This window comes from Rosa chinensis, chromosome 5 (assembly GCF_002994745.2).
Source record: "Rosa chinensis cultivar Old Blush chromosome 5, RchiOBHm-V2, whole genome shotgun sequence".
NCBI lineage: Eukaryota > Viridiplantae > Streptophyta > Magnoliopsida > Rosales > Rosaceae > Rosa > Rosa chinensis.
This window is the reverse complement of record NC_037092.1, coordinates 21,515,536-21,530,938: the sequence shown is the minus strand read 5'-3', so window position 1 is coordinate 21,530,938 and position 15,403 is coordinate 21,515,536. Positions and strand designations below refer to the sequence as shown.

The 15,403-nt window shown below is 37.2% G+C and overlaps 2 protein-coding genes across 2 annotated transcripts; one reads left to right on the top strand and one right to left on the bottom strand.

Moving 5' to 3' along the window:
* Nucleotides 1–7,268: 7,268 nt before the first annotated feature.
* On the bottom strand, nucleotides 7,269–13,296 carry LOC112165329 (UDP-glycosyltransferase TURAN). The gene is made up of 17 exons (XM_024301824.2): nucleotides 13,136–13,296; nucleotides 12,935–13,026; nucleotides 12,785–12,818; nucleotides 12,579–12,634; nucleotides 12,347–12,487; nucleotides 11,908–12,056; nucleotides 11,734–11,823; nucleotides 11,560–11,626; nucleotides 11,418–11,481; nucleotides 11,203–11,317; nucleotides 9,861–10,027; nucleotides 9,651–9,761; nucleotides 9,480–9,541; nucleotides 9,322–9,374; nucleotides 9,105–9,180; nucleotides 7,882–8,010; nucleotides 7,269–7,552 (listed from the first exon to the last, which is right to left on the bottom strand). Exons 1-17 carry the CDS (start codon nucleotides 13,146–13,148, stop codon nucleotides 7,529–7,531), a joined length of 1,443 nt encoding a protein of 480 aa, XP_024157592.1. The 5' UTR covers nucleotides 13,149–13,296; the 3' UTR covers nucleotides 7,269–7,528.
* Nucleotides 13,297–13,316: 20 nt separating this feature from the next.
* LOC112165330 (protein TRIGALACTOSYLDIACYLGLYCEROL 1, chloroplastic) lies at nucleotides 13,317–15,403 on the top strand. The gene is made up of 3 exons (XM_024301825.2): nucleotides 13,317–13,463; nucleotides 13,939–14,190; nucleotides 14,270–15,403. The coding sequence occupies exons 2-3, from the start codon at nucleotides 14,144–14,146 to the stop codon at nucleotides 15,279–15,281; spliced, it is 1,059 nt and encodes a 352-aa protein (XP_024157593.1). The 5' UTR covers nucleotides 13,317–13,463; nucleotides 13,939–14,143; the 3' UTR covers nucleotides 15,282–15,403.

Here is a 15,403-nt window from a genome sequence, read left to right as displayed (position 1 = left end):
CGCAAAAATTAGAGTTTGTATGAATTAATTATGAATTTTAGAAGAAAGTGGATTTTCGAAACGAATGTTATTTGGAGCGGTTGTGAAAATTGACTTTTTATACATACAAAATTTGGAAAAACTTTCTTCATAAAAGTTGTGGAGCTCATCGATACGATCTCGTACATATATGGAACGCAAATATCGGAGTTCGTATGAATTAATTATGAATTTTAGAAGAAAGGAGGGGAGAGGAGAGAAAAATAAAAAACAAAAAGAGGAAGGGAGGGGCAAAATAGTCATTTTGGACCAAATTGTGTGAGATTTGAAAGTCTGAGGAGTAACTTGTCGAAATTAGGATAGCAGGGACTGAACTGTCGACTCCCTAAAAGTACAGGGAGTGACCAATAATTTCCCCTATCAATAAACAACACAGCAGCTAACCACTTTGATTCATATAAGATTAAATTGTAATGTATGAGTACTTACAAAAAAACGAAAAGCCTTGGAATGATCTTCATTGACCTGCGTACGGTGTTCATGATCTTCAGTGACCTATGTACGGTGTTCATGACCCAACGTCCAAAATCTTGTGCTGGTCCTGTCAGAAGCAGCTACCGCAACAGGATGCAGAGATCATAATAGCACATCGACAATAGGAATTGAAGGCTCGGAAGTTTTCGAATTCTAGGAAAAAAAAAAAGTAAAATTAAAAAAATATAGATACATAAATTGTGCAATGACAGAAACTTTACATTTATATAGACCAATAGATTAAGACACAAAATGATGAACTGTGTACGAATCTAGAAGTAACAACGATCTCAATTATTTTAAATTCCCAGAAATCCCTCAGAACAACTTAAAAATTATTGTTCCAGGACCACAAGACATGCATTTCACTCACACTTCACATTCACATTGACCAATAGATTAAGAAACAAAATGATGAACAGTCACACTTCACATTCACATTGACCAGTGGCGGAACCAAGATCTGAAAATGGGGTGGGCTAATTTTAAGTACATAAAAATTTTGAGAACATGATGGAATATCACTTGTAAACTTGTAAACCTTAACAGCAAGCTTGCATAACAGAAAGTTCAGAAATAGAAATCGAGGATACTAAATACCAAAATTGGCAGCATACCAAAAATCCAAAACTGGCAGCATACTCCGACATTGCATTACCAAAGGTCCAAAACAGATGCTTGATTCATATTATTTTCATACCAAAACAGATGCTAATTTCATCTCAATTATATAATTTCTCATCTCAATTCTCGTATACAAATTGCATGTCATATATTGATATACAAATGTCTCATACTCTCATCTCAATTTAACGAATTTATACACTGGCAAAAGGCAAAACAGATGCAAATCATGCAATTCGAACCCAGAAATCGAACAAAGTAACCGAACTTGAAGAATCACAACCAACCTTGAAGAATCCGAAATCGAACCCAAAAATCGAACCAAGCTTCAGAACGTCTATGCTTTGCGCCGTCGCTACTTTGCTGCTTGAGTTCGACCCAGAAATCCGAAGACTTGAAGACTGAAAACTGAAAACCCAGAAAGTAAGGGCTTGTCCGGTAACGTTTTTAAAAATGATTTTTCAAAAACTGATTTTGAAAATAAAAAAGAGAAAACAAGATTGGATTTTTGAGATTCGAAAATGTGTCCGGTAGCTTATTCCGAAAACAATTTTCAAAAACGAGAGAAGATTGCGACTAGAGATGAGAGACAAACCTGAGAAGAAGATAGCGACGTGAGAATATGGAAGAAGAGAGCACATTCTTTTTTTTCTTTGTTTTGGAAAATATATCTCCGTGTTTTCTAAAATATGAGAATGAAAAGGTGAAAACGTCTATTTGTCGTTTTCCTGTTTTAGGAGTAAAATAAAAAATTATTTTCAAAAATTATTTTCTGCATTTTTGAAAACAGACCAACGAACGCATTTTCAAGTCATTTTCATTTTATAAAATGAAAAAGATGACTTGAAAACGTTACCGAACGCCACCTAAGAGACTTGAATGATTGATTGAATGAAAATAGAAACCCAGAAAGGCAAAAACCCAGACTTATCAATGCGGTCGTGCCGGGGAGAGAGAGAGAGAGCAGAGAGGAGAGACGACGGCTTGCTGAGTTGCTGCAGCCGCCCTTTAGCTTAGGTTTGAGTCGATTTGAGTTTAGGTTTCGACTGTTTGTGTTTTTTTTTTTTTGGGCTACTCTGGGCTCAGGGGTAAGATATACTCATACTTCAAGGTTTTTCAGCCCAAATCTCGGTTGGGCTATAGCCCATATAGCCTCCTACACAGTTCCGCCCCGACATTGACCAATAGATTTAAGAAACAAAATGATGAACAATATACAAGTCTAGAAGTAACAATGATGTCAATTATTTTAAATTCCCAGAAATCCCTCGGACCAACTTAAAAAATATTGTTCCAGGACCACAAGACATGCATTCCACTCACACACAGATTGAGAGCTACAAACGTGAAAACGAACAAAGTAAAGCACTAAATCTAATTTTCAAACCCTAAATTCGCAAAACACATTTACCCAAAATGCATTTCACTCACCCACAGATTGAGAGCTACAGACGTGAAAACGAACTCACACACAGATTGAGAGCTACAGACGTGAAAACGAACAAAGTAAAGCACTAAATCTAATTTTCAAACCCTAAATTCGCAAAACACATTTACCCAAAATGCATTTCACTCACCCACAGATCGAGAGCTACAGACCTGAAAACGAGCAAAGTAAAGCACAGAATCTAATTTCCAAACCCTAAATTCGCGAAACCTATTCAACCGAAACAAATCAAACAAAAAAATTAATATTAGAAGAGAAAACAATTACCAGATGTAGTGAATCAACCATTCGAATCGGCCCCCATGGGGTTCGAACAATCGGCTCGTCGGAACCGCCGCGCGTACCCATCAGTCGAACTCCCAGAGGCGAGTGCAGAAAATTGAAGAGACGAAGAAAAAAGAAAAGCGGTACACATATATAGAAAAAAATTTCCAACCTATTTGGATTCTAATTTGTTTGGAGCCCATGACCCGTTGCTCTTCATCTGCAAAGATTCCAAAATTTCTGAAAACCCAGAAACCCCAGGCTAAAAACCACAGAGAGGTAGTTGGGACAGAAGAACACGGGGTTTGTAGGCTGGTATGAGGTGGTTAGGCTGAGGAGACGTCAAATGCCACGTGTCGAAATTTAATAGGGAAATGGGGACAGAAGATTTGAAGCCACCCAAAATGGTTGTCTATCTATCCTCGACCGTCAATTTACTGTAATACATCGTGAATCGAGCTTTTTGTAAGCTTTTGTTGAGCGATTAAGGGTGAGACTTTCTATGTTCTTTGTGTTTATAAATCAAATAAATAACATTTATTAGTCGTTGGAAAATATACAAAAATCGCATTGAAATTCATGAACGACTGTTTTTTTTTTTTTTTTTTTTGATGTTTATTCATGAACGACTTTATTATTAATACATTGCTTCATTTTCCTTTAATATATGAACTTGGAGAGACTACGAGATGACGACTTGGTTATATTCTATGGTTGTCTGGTTGAAAAATGTTAAGAAATATGGACCCTTTATTCATTGAAATTACTGCAGCAAGTTAGTTACATGTTTACATTTGACATGATTTGCGTTTTTTTTTTTATGACATACATTATTTGCGTTGATTTGGGTTCGTGAATGTTTTGCTTTTTTTTTTTTGATACAAGGTTCGTGAATGTTGAATGGAATGGCATTTGTGCTCATATACATGGTTGTGGACTTGTGGTAGGTTACATGAAGTATTCCTTGTCATTTATTGTGATAGTATATGTTAGTAAACGTGATAGTATACGTTAGTAAAATATTTAAATTGGGTAAACAAAATTACGACACGTGAACCAATCATCAACATCTTCTAAAAAATAATAATAATAATAATAATAAATAAATAAATAAAATAAAAACTCATCAGCTAGCTTTTAGCTATATAAACTTATGACCTTCGATGGCTCTGACTCTGTTCAAAATGGTCTAGCTACTATTGGTTTTGTTCTTCGCAATGAGGATGGTAATCTTTTATTTGCAGCAAATAGACAGCTTGGGATTACTTTAGTGCTTGTTGCTGAGGCAATGGCGTTAAGAGATGGATTGTAAACGTGGAGTGCACGGCGAGGCCGAGAGGTGGCCGTGGTATGCTGGATCGGCCGACGCTGCTTGGTTGAACGTGGTCGGAGCGGCAAGGTATGGCGGACAGGTGGTGGAAGCAGACGGCGCTGCACGAACGCGCGAGAAGTTTGGGCCGGTTCTAAATCCTGCTGGGCCTTGTGCTGTTGAGCTTTTCATTTTGGGCTACCCTACTGAGCCTTTAATTGGGCTAAGGCTTTGGCCCTTGGCCCAACTCTATTTTTTTGGCTTTTTAGTCTATTTACAATAATTTCCTTGTATTAGGAACCTACATCTCTAGCGCCTCCGACGTAGTACCAAAGGAGAATCTCCGCTATCTCTACGGTCTGAAATGTATAACGAGTGGGTCTATTTCTACGTACCATTGTGGGTACTACCACTACCTCCTTTGTCTGTCTATGTCCTTAAATGACAGCGGCATAGTTATTCTGGCTTGTGATGAATATACTATTTCGCTCCGTGAGCTTGATTCAAAAAGAACATTTTTTGCGAAATAAGAGGGAAGGAAGACTCCATTTTTTGCTCAAGCTAGATAAATTTTCTTTCCTTTTCATTTAGTAGAGTTAAGTCAACCCACCAAATTTTTTTTGTCTATAGCGCATATCCAGTGTCCCAGCTGCTCACCTAAATTTTCAACCTTAGCTCCGCCTCTACGGGCACCAATTCCTTCCCTTGGTTGCAATTCACATTTTTTTTTTCCTCTGTGGCTGAATTGAGTCCATTCACCATTAATCAATTTTTGTCTGTAATGCCAATTTACTGTCGAACCAACTTTTGTGAGTTAGATCCTTACAGCTCCTGAGATACTGCAGGTCGTTGTAGTGGTGGATGTCTAGCCTCATTGACAACTCAGGTGCACAATTTATTGCATCTTAATTAGACTTTTCAGGTTAAATTTGCAGGGAGATTGAAGAAAGCGAAACCTTACATCTTACTTTTCTTAGGTTTATTTTAATGTTCTTAGCGCATATAGATGCAATAGAAATTCTCATGCGATATGATCATATGATCCATATATATTAGGGGGTAATTGTTTATGATACTGTTTTATACTGATAAAATTTTAGCACGCCCAAAAATTTGCTAAAAAGAAAGGTTATATGTACCTTTTTATTTTTATTTTTTATTTTTTAAAAGAAGTTAGCTACAAGTTTTTGGTTACATTGGAGGGAAATTGAACCCTTGACCTAGCATAGTCCTAAGTTCGATCCCAAGCCAATTCTCAACAACCCCTCCCCCTCCTCACCACTAAGGTACGTATGTGCATCAATGGTTTTAACCAAGAGTACTGAGTTCAAGATAGAAATCATTTACATCAGAACTACTCCCAGCTTCGCTTAGCCTAGCCTGAATCTATGATGATCAAGGTTCTGAGGTCCCTTGATCATCATTGTTTTCCTGTAGAAGTCATGTGCACACATATATGGAATGTTCACTATACATTTAGAGCCAGCAATAGAAGATAGTAAAGAGAGATCGACTTGTACTTGAGTATTATTGGTTAATCTCGGAAATAGATCTGAAAAGATGAGGTAAGGTTTCGTTTTCTTCTCATCTTTCCTGCAAAATATACGTGCCCAGCTAGCAAAGTCAGAAAACATTGCAGATTGTTATTCTCGAAGGTAAATCATACAGTTCATACTTACTCAACAATGCTACCTATGAAAGAAATGAAATAGTTGCTCTCTGAATCATTTGCTGTACTGTTCCTTCACTAATGTTGATCGTAGAAAGAACAAATTACAAGCCACTTAACCAATTACAAAGCCCTTCAAAGTAGCAACTATTTCTATTGCTTATATAGGGTGCATTATTGTACATGATTTTCATGGCTCTATCACTATTTTAGCAATACCAGTTTTTTATTTTTTATTTTTATTATTATTATTATTATTTTGAGAAGGAAGATTGGCAATACCAGGGTGGAGTGGTGGAGGCGTGGAGCTATCGACGGATTCAGGTGATCGCTCTCTCACATTCTCGTTTGCTCTTGCAGCTGCTTCTGCAACAAATTAAAGTTATAAATTAATTACTAGGCTTTGTCATTGCTAGGCTTGATGTTTTTCTTTCTGATCATGGGACTTCTAAAATTAAATATATTTAAAGCCATATATAACATGATTAACCCCGGTTACCCTAGCTACTAGTCATGCATCCTACAAAATAGATGTAATAATCATTTCATTGAAACGATCAAATTGTCACTAGTCCAACAATGAAAATATTGGTCAAGGAAATTAAGGTGTGAATTGAAGCATGCATGAACAAATGATGTTATTGTTTACCTTGTATGCGTTCTTCGATCATGTTTCATGCTCCTATACATCTGTACATATAGAAATCTCAACCGTGAGAAAATAACACTCTGAAAAATTCCAAGGATTATGTATTCAACACAATTGAATCCCTCCAGCTAGCCACAAAGGAAGGGCCGGGGTTATGCACACACATTTCTTTACCAAAGAAGGGACAGGGTATTTTAGTATCTGCTTGGAAGACTTCAAGGTGGGATGTGAAGCTAAAGTGATGCCCTGTAAGCATAGGTTTCATCATCCTTGTATTGCAGCTGAGTGGGTCGTCAAGCGTGCATCATGTCCGCTCTGTAGACTCGATTTGAGAGATCAACTAGAATGTCTCATCCCTAACCAGCCTGACGAGCCTGATCAGCATGCGTCCTCCTGGCCTTACGGATACACTTGGATGACAGATAGTCTGTACTTTAAGGCTCGGATGGAATACTGTGAAGGATGGTATGCTCGCCAAGAACCAAACTAAAGAGCTTATCTAACTGATCCACTAGAAGAAATCCATTTTGTCATGTAATGATGATAATAATGCAAATTCTTCTATATTTTGAGAATTGATAATTTAAATTGTGACAGAGTACATCATGCATTGTATATCTCTTTTTTTACTAAAGATATTTCGCTTGATCCACTGAATAGTAATGATATAATAAGGACAAATTGTTCTAAATGGGGATTCTGAGAAAGTAACTTGATCGATAAAGTAACCTGTTAGTTTTGTCCGGAAAAAAAGTTTAACCTGTTAGTATCAAAAATAAATTAGAAAACTTGGTTCACATCAAAGTATGCCCGCTTCTTTCTATCCACTTGAAATACTAGATGTGCACAGTTCTCATCAAATCAATGGAGCAATAATAAACGGGGGAAGCAAATTTGTGATTTACTCAAACTTTTAACTGGTACATCTCATAAACGTTTTCATAGTCATGTACAAAATTGAAATTCCCCCTAGATGAAGGTGGTATAATGTATTTTACTCGAACATCAATTGGTTCCCTCATTCATCAAACGTGTGTCAACAGGGACCAGCGATCAGTCTAAGTTTCCAGAGATAACCTGAAATATCAGACCCTCTCAATCAGATTCATAACCATGCACAGTGACCAAATAATTATCTAGGTCCTGCGGGAAGAAGAGAAGAAGAATACTAAAGGACATTTAAGTAACAATTGTTAGTGACGTCATTAGGCTAAACCTCCCAGAAAATGAAAAAATAAATTCTAGGAAATTTTACATGTTCGGCGACTGGGGATTGAACACAAGATCCCACCCCAGACCACCTTGTCCCGGGGGACAGGCAGTGTCAATGTCACAAATCCCCAAAGCATGTATTATTACATATAGATGATAAGCAGGACTGATTTGGATGCAGAAAGTAAACTTGCCTCTAAGATTAACCCTTTAGCATGCTCTTCCCACTCAGTGGCCCACTTCACAGACGAAGACATGTCCAGTGCACCATTCCTCAGAACCTTCAATGAATCACAAGCATCTGGAAAACCCTTAAACAGCATCTGTGCAGGTTATCACACCAACATTACACTAAGCGATAGTTGAAATTAGAAAGCCATTAAGTAACAAATTGAGTTAATTGCAGTTGTTGGTCCATGCATATTTGTTCTATCTATTAACCACTATGAAATGAGAAGAACAGACCGTCAAGGTTGATGTAAATATATGAAAGCTTATAAGATGCCTAGGGTATATTATTGATTACCATTGATTGAAGGGAATAAAACCAAAGACTAAAGATAATGCCTAAGGATACCTGCCTACTAAATCAAGGAGAAATCTTACAAGACATTATAAGGGTGAAGGCAATACAGAAAAAGAAGAAACGAAAATTTCTATTATAAAAAAACCAAATTATTAGGCTAAAGTTTCTAATATAGTGCGCATAAGCTAATCAAAAACATATTAAGAATTCTACTATAGTAACTTCAGCTTAATGCACCATCTGTGCAAGTTGGAGATGGCACAAGTATCAAGGTACAACGGAAAGCTGATCTATTTCACATTTAGAGCAGACCCAGTCGCAACAGGTCTGCTTAACACTACTCTTGTGCTCTTTTATCAGTACTACATGAAATACACAGATGATGCATGAATGCAATTACAACAGAAGTTTAAAGAATATAATGTGTTAAAAAGATTGGGGTAGGTGATATGGGTGAAATATAAGAAATTATCACACCACCCTTGATTTTCACAAATCACAATTGTTGTTGTAACTGTTACACAGAAGGGTATATGTGGACTTTTTGTAAGACGTTTGACAAGGACGGTCCTTCTATTTATAGGATAGAATCGATGAGACGTAAATTAGCTAGACACACAAGGTAAAACTGTCATACAACCCACTATCTCAAAGTCTCAAGCTATATCTGAAGCAACCACAATGCAAACAAGATACATCTCGGTCAAATGTTAAAAAAAAATAAAAAGGGCATCCCAAACAGTTAGATTCATCGTCTTAGTAATTGTTTTGAAATTTTTAGTGCATTGGTCAAGTTATCCTGAGAGACAAACAAGCAAAACTTTCCTGCAATCACTACCTGTTTAAAATATTCATAACTGTAAAGCATCCAGACAAGTTGACTAAACTTACCAAAAGTTCATCAGCTAGCTCTGAAGATGATGAAAATAGAAGACCATTTTTCTCCACTTGCACTAGTTCCTTGATGCTTTGAACCAAGAATACCAAAACCAAGAACATCATTTTACAATGGACAGAATCACAAAAAGTATTATTCATATCAAGGGACAGAAAAAATAAAGTACACCTATTAAAAGAAATAAATAAATTAATAAAAACAAGAGTTTACCATGAGTAGGAAACAGCACAAACCGGCAGTCCACAACCAAACATGTCCACCACCTAATAAAAAATTTGTAAAAATTCCAAGAAAAAGCTCTGTTGAAGTTAGAGATTATTTATGTTACTGGAGATCATATCTACTATGGCATTCAGTTTTGGATTTACCTTCATGGGAAGATCCAACCCTGATGAGGAAGTGTGTAAGCACACACCAAGATCTGCTGATCCTGTACATAGAAACATATAGCATGGACAATGTCAAAAGACGCATGAGTATGCAATGGAGAAGAACAGGAACAACTCAACAAAGCACTAGCAATTGGAACAATAACCTACCAAGAAGCAGTGGATAGTCTTCAGCTGATAGCCACGCAGTACGAAATGCCACCCGTTTGAGTTTTAATCTTCTAATCTTTTCTTCATATTTTTCTTTTTCAGGCCCTTTACCTGGAGATATAAGTCTCATTCCAAAAGTTTTTTGGTTAACACCACAAGCCACACCCAGAGCTACAATGAACCTGCCATACCAGTTATAGGGGATCTCACCTGTAATGACAAATAACAGTCTTGGATACAAGTATCGCTTCCCACTTTGCATTTCCTTCCAAAGAACCTCTTCTTTCTTAGAATCGTCTTCATTTAAAATAGCAGCAACGCGCCTGTCATACATGACAGCTGCTTCCAGGAGAATGCCAAAATCTTCATCAGGAGTCCTAAAAAGAAGCATCCCCAAAAGTATGAGAGGTATTCTACATTAAACAATAACTGGGTATAATAAGAAATGAGAAAGAAAATAGTATCTCTAAAGCTTGGGTTTATCTTTTTTTTATCTTTACCTATGTGACATAACAGTGTTAGCTCTATGGAGTATTCCTATGCCAGTCAAAGTAGCTTTCAAAGATCTCAATTCTCCTCTTGTTGGTCAAAGCTGATCGATATACATTTTCCAACTACATCATGGTTTATTGGTTCCACCACAAGATATTACATGCCTACAATACTTTATGATATGCTCAATACGTTTGTTCCAAAACAATGAACCCGATGACATAATTTTTTTTTTCTCTTAAAGCAAAACAAAAACATCAAATACCTCTAATTTTCCTTCTGAAAATTTGATATATATTATAACCAACTTTCTTCAAGCCAACAAGTTCAACTTTTTAAATGTGTTATAAGACCAATGCACCGTAAAATTTCGGTCTTTTGTTTAAATTATGGAATTATTTTCGCCATCAACAACAGTGGAACCCATCCTAATTACATGCATTGTTCTTCTGCATGTCACGTCAATTGAAATTGAACAACAAGTAAAGTAGAAAACAGAACTTCTCAAAATTTTTGGTCACTTCATTATACAGATTTTACCAATATCTTCAATTATACATTTATCGATGACATTACTTTTGGAAACTTATCAATACCCTGAATTATCTTAATGCTGATGATCCATATAATTGATTCATGAAACTAAGCAAGAGCTAATAGCTATGAACACAAACAAGCCCTTCTGCTGATGACATTACTTTTTAAGTTTTAAATGTGTTTGGGGCAGGGGGAATTAACTGGAGGGAAGTTAGAATCAAAACACATTCTTATTGGGCTAAATTTCAAATGGAAATAAAAGATCTGAAGTGAAAAAAGAAAAACAAACCCTGTTGAAATCTTAAAAAACCTGTGTTTCTCAGATATCAGATAGCCAAGTAAGAAACTACAGGATAGATTATTGTATACTATAAGAAGCAAAAACTAATATTCACCATATGTCCATATCAGATGTCCACAGAAAAGACCAGCCCGAGTTCTCATACCATGTTGCAGATTGGCAGATTTGTAGCACATACACTCAGATATTGCAAAATCAGTATTTCACTAAATATTAACTCACCAGCTTGTACTGCTCACTATCAGTGCCGGCCGGTTTGGCTTCGAAGCAATGTCAGCGCCAACCAGGGTGGTAAACAGAGTCTCCTGCATGTCCTTATTCACCACTTCCCCTATTCCTGTTAGAATTACATTAACAAATTGAAAAAGAAAACATTAATTATCTATGAAGATCAACTGAAGATACGAACTATAGATTAACAGAGATGACTAAGTTACCAGTGCTTGTGCAATCTTCAACACCGAGTGGCTGCCTCAGATTTTTATCTAATCTATAGAACAACTGCAAATAACTCACATGTTATTATATTCTCCAAATATAAAATGTTTTAAACGAAGGTCAGCATTAACTTTGAACCACCTTATGCTGTTCTTCAAGTGAAGCGGGATGGAAAAACTCAGGAGGCTGATCATATAGAACTGTTGCTCTATTAATTTGAAATAAAAGAGAAGAGAAGTATATAAGGATTACTACAAAATGAAATTTCTAACAAATAATGCAGTAAAATTGTGAATATTGAGCTGACCCTCTTACTTAATTCCCCAATTTTGAGCCAATTCATGTTGCATAGCCCTCGTTACACATAGTGAACCATCTGCCATCCTCCCAAATTGCCACTCTACCCTAAACAGGCAAGAGAAACTCAGATGTAGTGTACAACAAAGAATGGCCCTCAAAAGAAAAGTTTAAAAAGTAATTCATAGATACCAACGGTATATTGCCACAAATCGACTACTTCTTCCAAGAGACAATGCCAGTAAAGTATATCCAAAATTATGCCAATCAACTATAAATGCAGATTGCCTAAGCCAGCTTGCCCATTTTACAGCGACTAAGGTTGGAACAGAAGGTGGATTCTGTACAAGAAAAAAGGATCAAAGGCTTTTGATTTTGACATGTAAAAGGATAAACAAAAGGGAAGTTGACATTCTATTCTTTTACTGTATATATAAAAATTAAAACACATGACAACTGAGGCTTAAATTTTTGTAATAGCCAACTATTGATAAAAACCATAACATGGTGACGCAAAGCAATAATTTCCAGGTTATAAAGGGTTCCTTTCTGTCTCATCAGTTTATAAGGGTTTTGCAAGCTTTTTAGCAATACAGCCTTCAGCTTTCCCCTTTCAAAAATGCAAGCTCACCTGAACTAGAAAAACATCAGGAGCAGATATCTTAACGCAAAGATACCAAAGGAGCACAATAAATTGAACCACTGGCTTCAGCAGAAGCACAAAGGGTTTAAGTATGCTGGGTAGACCACGGGGGAATGCTGGCCACTGCGGCTGCAAATCAAAATCGGAACAACTTTAATCCAGAGCACGACGAAAAAGGAAGAAGACTAGAAGAAACCAAAAAGAACATTATCGAAAATACCATTTTGTGTATGTGAATAGATTGATGCTCCAACACAGCAGAATGCGGTTCGGAACCTGTCAAAGCATTTCAAAATTCCAATCAAACAGCACCACTAAAATTCATCAAACAATAAAAGCAGACATCTCTTGTGAAGTCACATTCAGAAACAAAATTTCTCAGCAATGCCTTGTATTTTCTAACCATCAAAGAAAAACAAAGGGTACCTCCATATGCAACAATATCTACTTCCAAAGATGCCTGCAATGCATATTCAATAGTACAAGTCACAAAAAAACACCCCAAATTTTCATGAACAAGAACTGGGTTGTTGCTAAACTAATCAAGCTTATTCATAGTAAAGCAGAACTAGTTACCTGACGGGCAAGCGAAAGAGCATGGTATTGCATACGAGGGCTGCGCCCAATGTCACCTAACACCACCACACAAGCCCTCCCTCTCTTCTCTCCTGTAATCCACCATATTCCAAACCCAATTTCATAATCCTTATTACTATGAAAAACAAATAAAACCAAGGACAAATTTTTATATATAAAGAAGAAAGAACAGAACTTTACCTTTTCTGGCCATCTATCTGAGTTTTGGGTCTGATTTCCGACGAGTAATGTTGCTAAAGGAGCAGACTTGCAGTGCAGTTGAAGTCTTGAAGGGAAAGAGAGAGTTGGGATGTTGAGTTGGGCCGGCTTTGTGGGCTTGGGTGACCCGATTTGTCCCAGAACATAATAAAACGGGTCAACTCACAGCTAGTCTTTTAAAAAAGACTCGAACTTTTTCTCTGCTGCCTCTGATTTTACCACTCAAAAGTTTCTCCATTGTTAGGGTTCTGAAATTTGCTGGGTTCTAATTGGGTTGGTGAATTTGAATCTTTGAGCTGACCATCGAAAGGTAATTCTTCTGAATTTGAATGTTGACACCTGTGTTTTTGATACTCTTGGTTTGTTCTGCTTCAATTGAATTCAGTGCTGTTTAATCAACTGATATGCTGTGCTATTCATTTTGGTACAAAATTGGAGTTGGAATTGGGTTTTCTGTACTGCTATGTTATGTAAGAAGTTCCATGGATTAGCTTAATGAAGAAATGTATGTATTTTTGTGTAGAAGCTTGGCTTGGTTGGTTTGATTTGATGATTTTGTAGGGTTGCTTAGGATTTGAATTTGTGCCGGTTTTCGCCGAAAGCTCCATTCTTTGATAGAATGGAGTTGGTTTACTTTGATATGGTTTCTTACTTCCTTTCATTTGTGCAATTTGATTCAGGTAGAAGTTCCATATTATCATTCACTTTCGTCTGCGTCAGTTTATCAGATGTTTGCATTTTATGTGTTCACTCTCTATATCTAATTTATTTTGTGATTAAATCAGGTAGGGCACGGTTTAACTGATCTTCACTGTTAAACCACCATGGTTATTTGGGGACAGATGATCGCACGTGATTGTATTGGGTTCTCTGATTTTTGAAGCTACTTTTCGCACAAATTTTCTGACTATCCACTGCTGATGGTGCTCCTGTTCCTTTGCGTAAAAATCTGAATTCAAACCAACTTTGGAAATTTGATCAGAAACAACCATGCAAACTGCTTCATATCTCCACCCATTCTCTTATTGCTCTTACAGGTATTTGTCTCTAAATTTGTACGTATACGTTTCACTTGTGTCTGTTGAAATGCAATTAACATTTTCGAACATATTTCAGAAGAGGCTCTGTAAAACCAGATGGGTGGAATAAATTACAAATCCCGTATTCGAGTCAGCGTGCTGAGAAAGTTGTGCTCATTGGCAGGCCTCAGACATGTAAGCTTCTCAGGCCCTTGAAAGAGACCAGATTGTGTGCAGTTCCCAACACAGATGATGGCCACCCTCCTGTCCCTGTGTTGGAAGATTCCAATACGAATCACGCACCTACTTCGGAAGGGGAGACATTGTTCAGCAAATGGTCACCTCCCAGGCATCTGTGGAGGGGATTGTCAGCTTTTATCTTGGCAGGTCAGGTCATCATTAGAACTTTAAAGGGTAAAGTGCACTGGAAAAATACACTCCAACAGTTGAGGAGAGTTGGACCAAATTCTGCTGGGGTCTGCCTCTTAACTGCAGCATTTGTTGGCATGGCCTTCACCATCCAATTTGTTAGGGAATTTACTAGATTAGGGTTAAGCAGAGCTGTTGGTGGGGTATTGGCCCTGGCTTTCGCAAGGGAGTTGAGTCCTGTAGTTACATCAATTGTGGTTGCAGGGCGTATTGGAAGTGCATTTGCTGCAGAGTTAGGAACAATGCAGGTTTCTGAGCAAACTGACACATTAAGAGTTCTTGGAGCAAACCCTGTTGATTATCTTGTGACACCAAGGGTAATTGCTACCTGTATTGCTCTACCATTTCTGACCCTGATGTGTTTCACAGTAGGGATGGCATCCAGCGCCCTCCTTGCTGATGGTATTTATGGTGTTAGCATTAACATTATTTTGGAGTCAGCTCGCAGAGCTCTTAAACCTTGGGATATAATTAGTGCAATGATCAAGTCACAGGCTTTTGGTGCTATCATATCAATTGTTAGTTGTGCTTGGGGAGTTACCACCATGGGAGGAGCCAAAGGTGTTGGGGAGTCAACGACTTCGGCTGTGGTTATCTCTCTTGTTGGGATCTTTATTGCAGATTTTGTACTCTCTTATTTTTTCTTCCAAGGAGTTGGAGATTCACTGAAGAATCTATAGTGGTTTTTGATTGAATATCTAGTGCTTGGTTTCTCCATGATTGTTAGTTCTATGAGTAGAACATGATAAGCATGTAATGAATTGAAGTTGATAAATATAAGCGTACTTGATTGCATACTGTC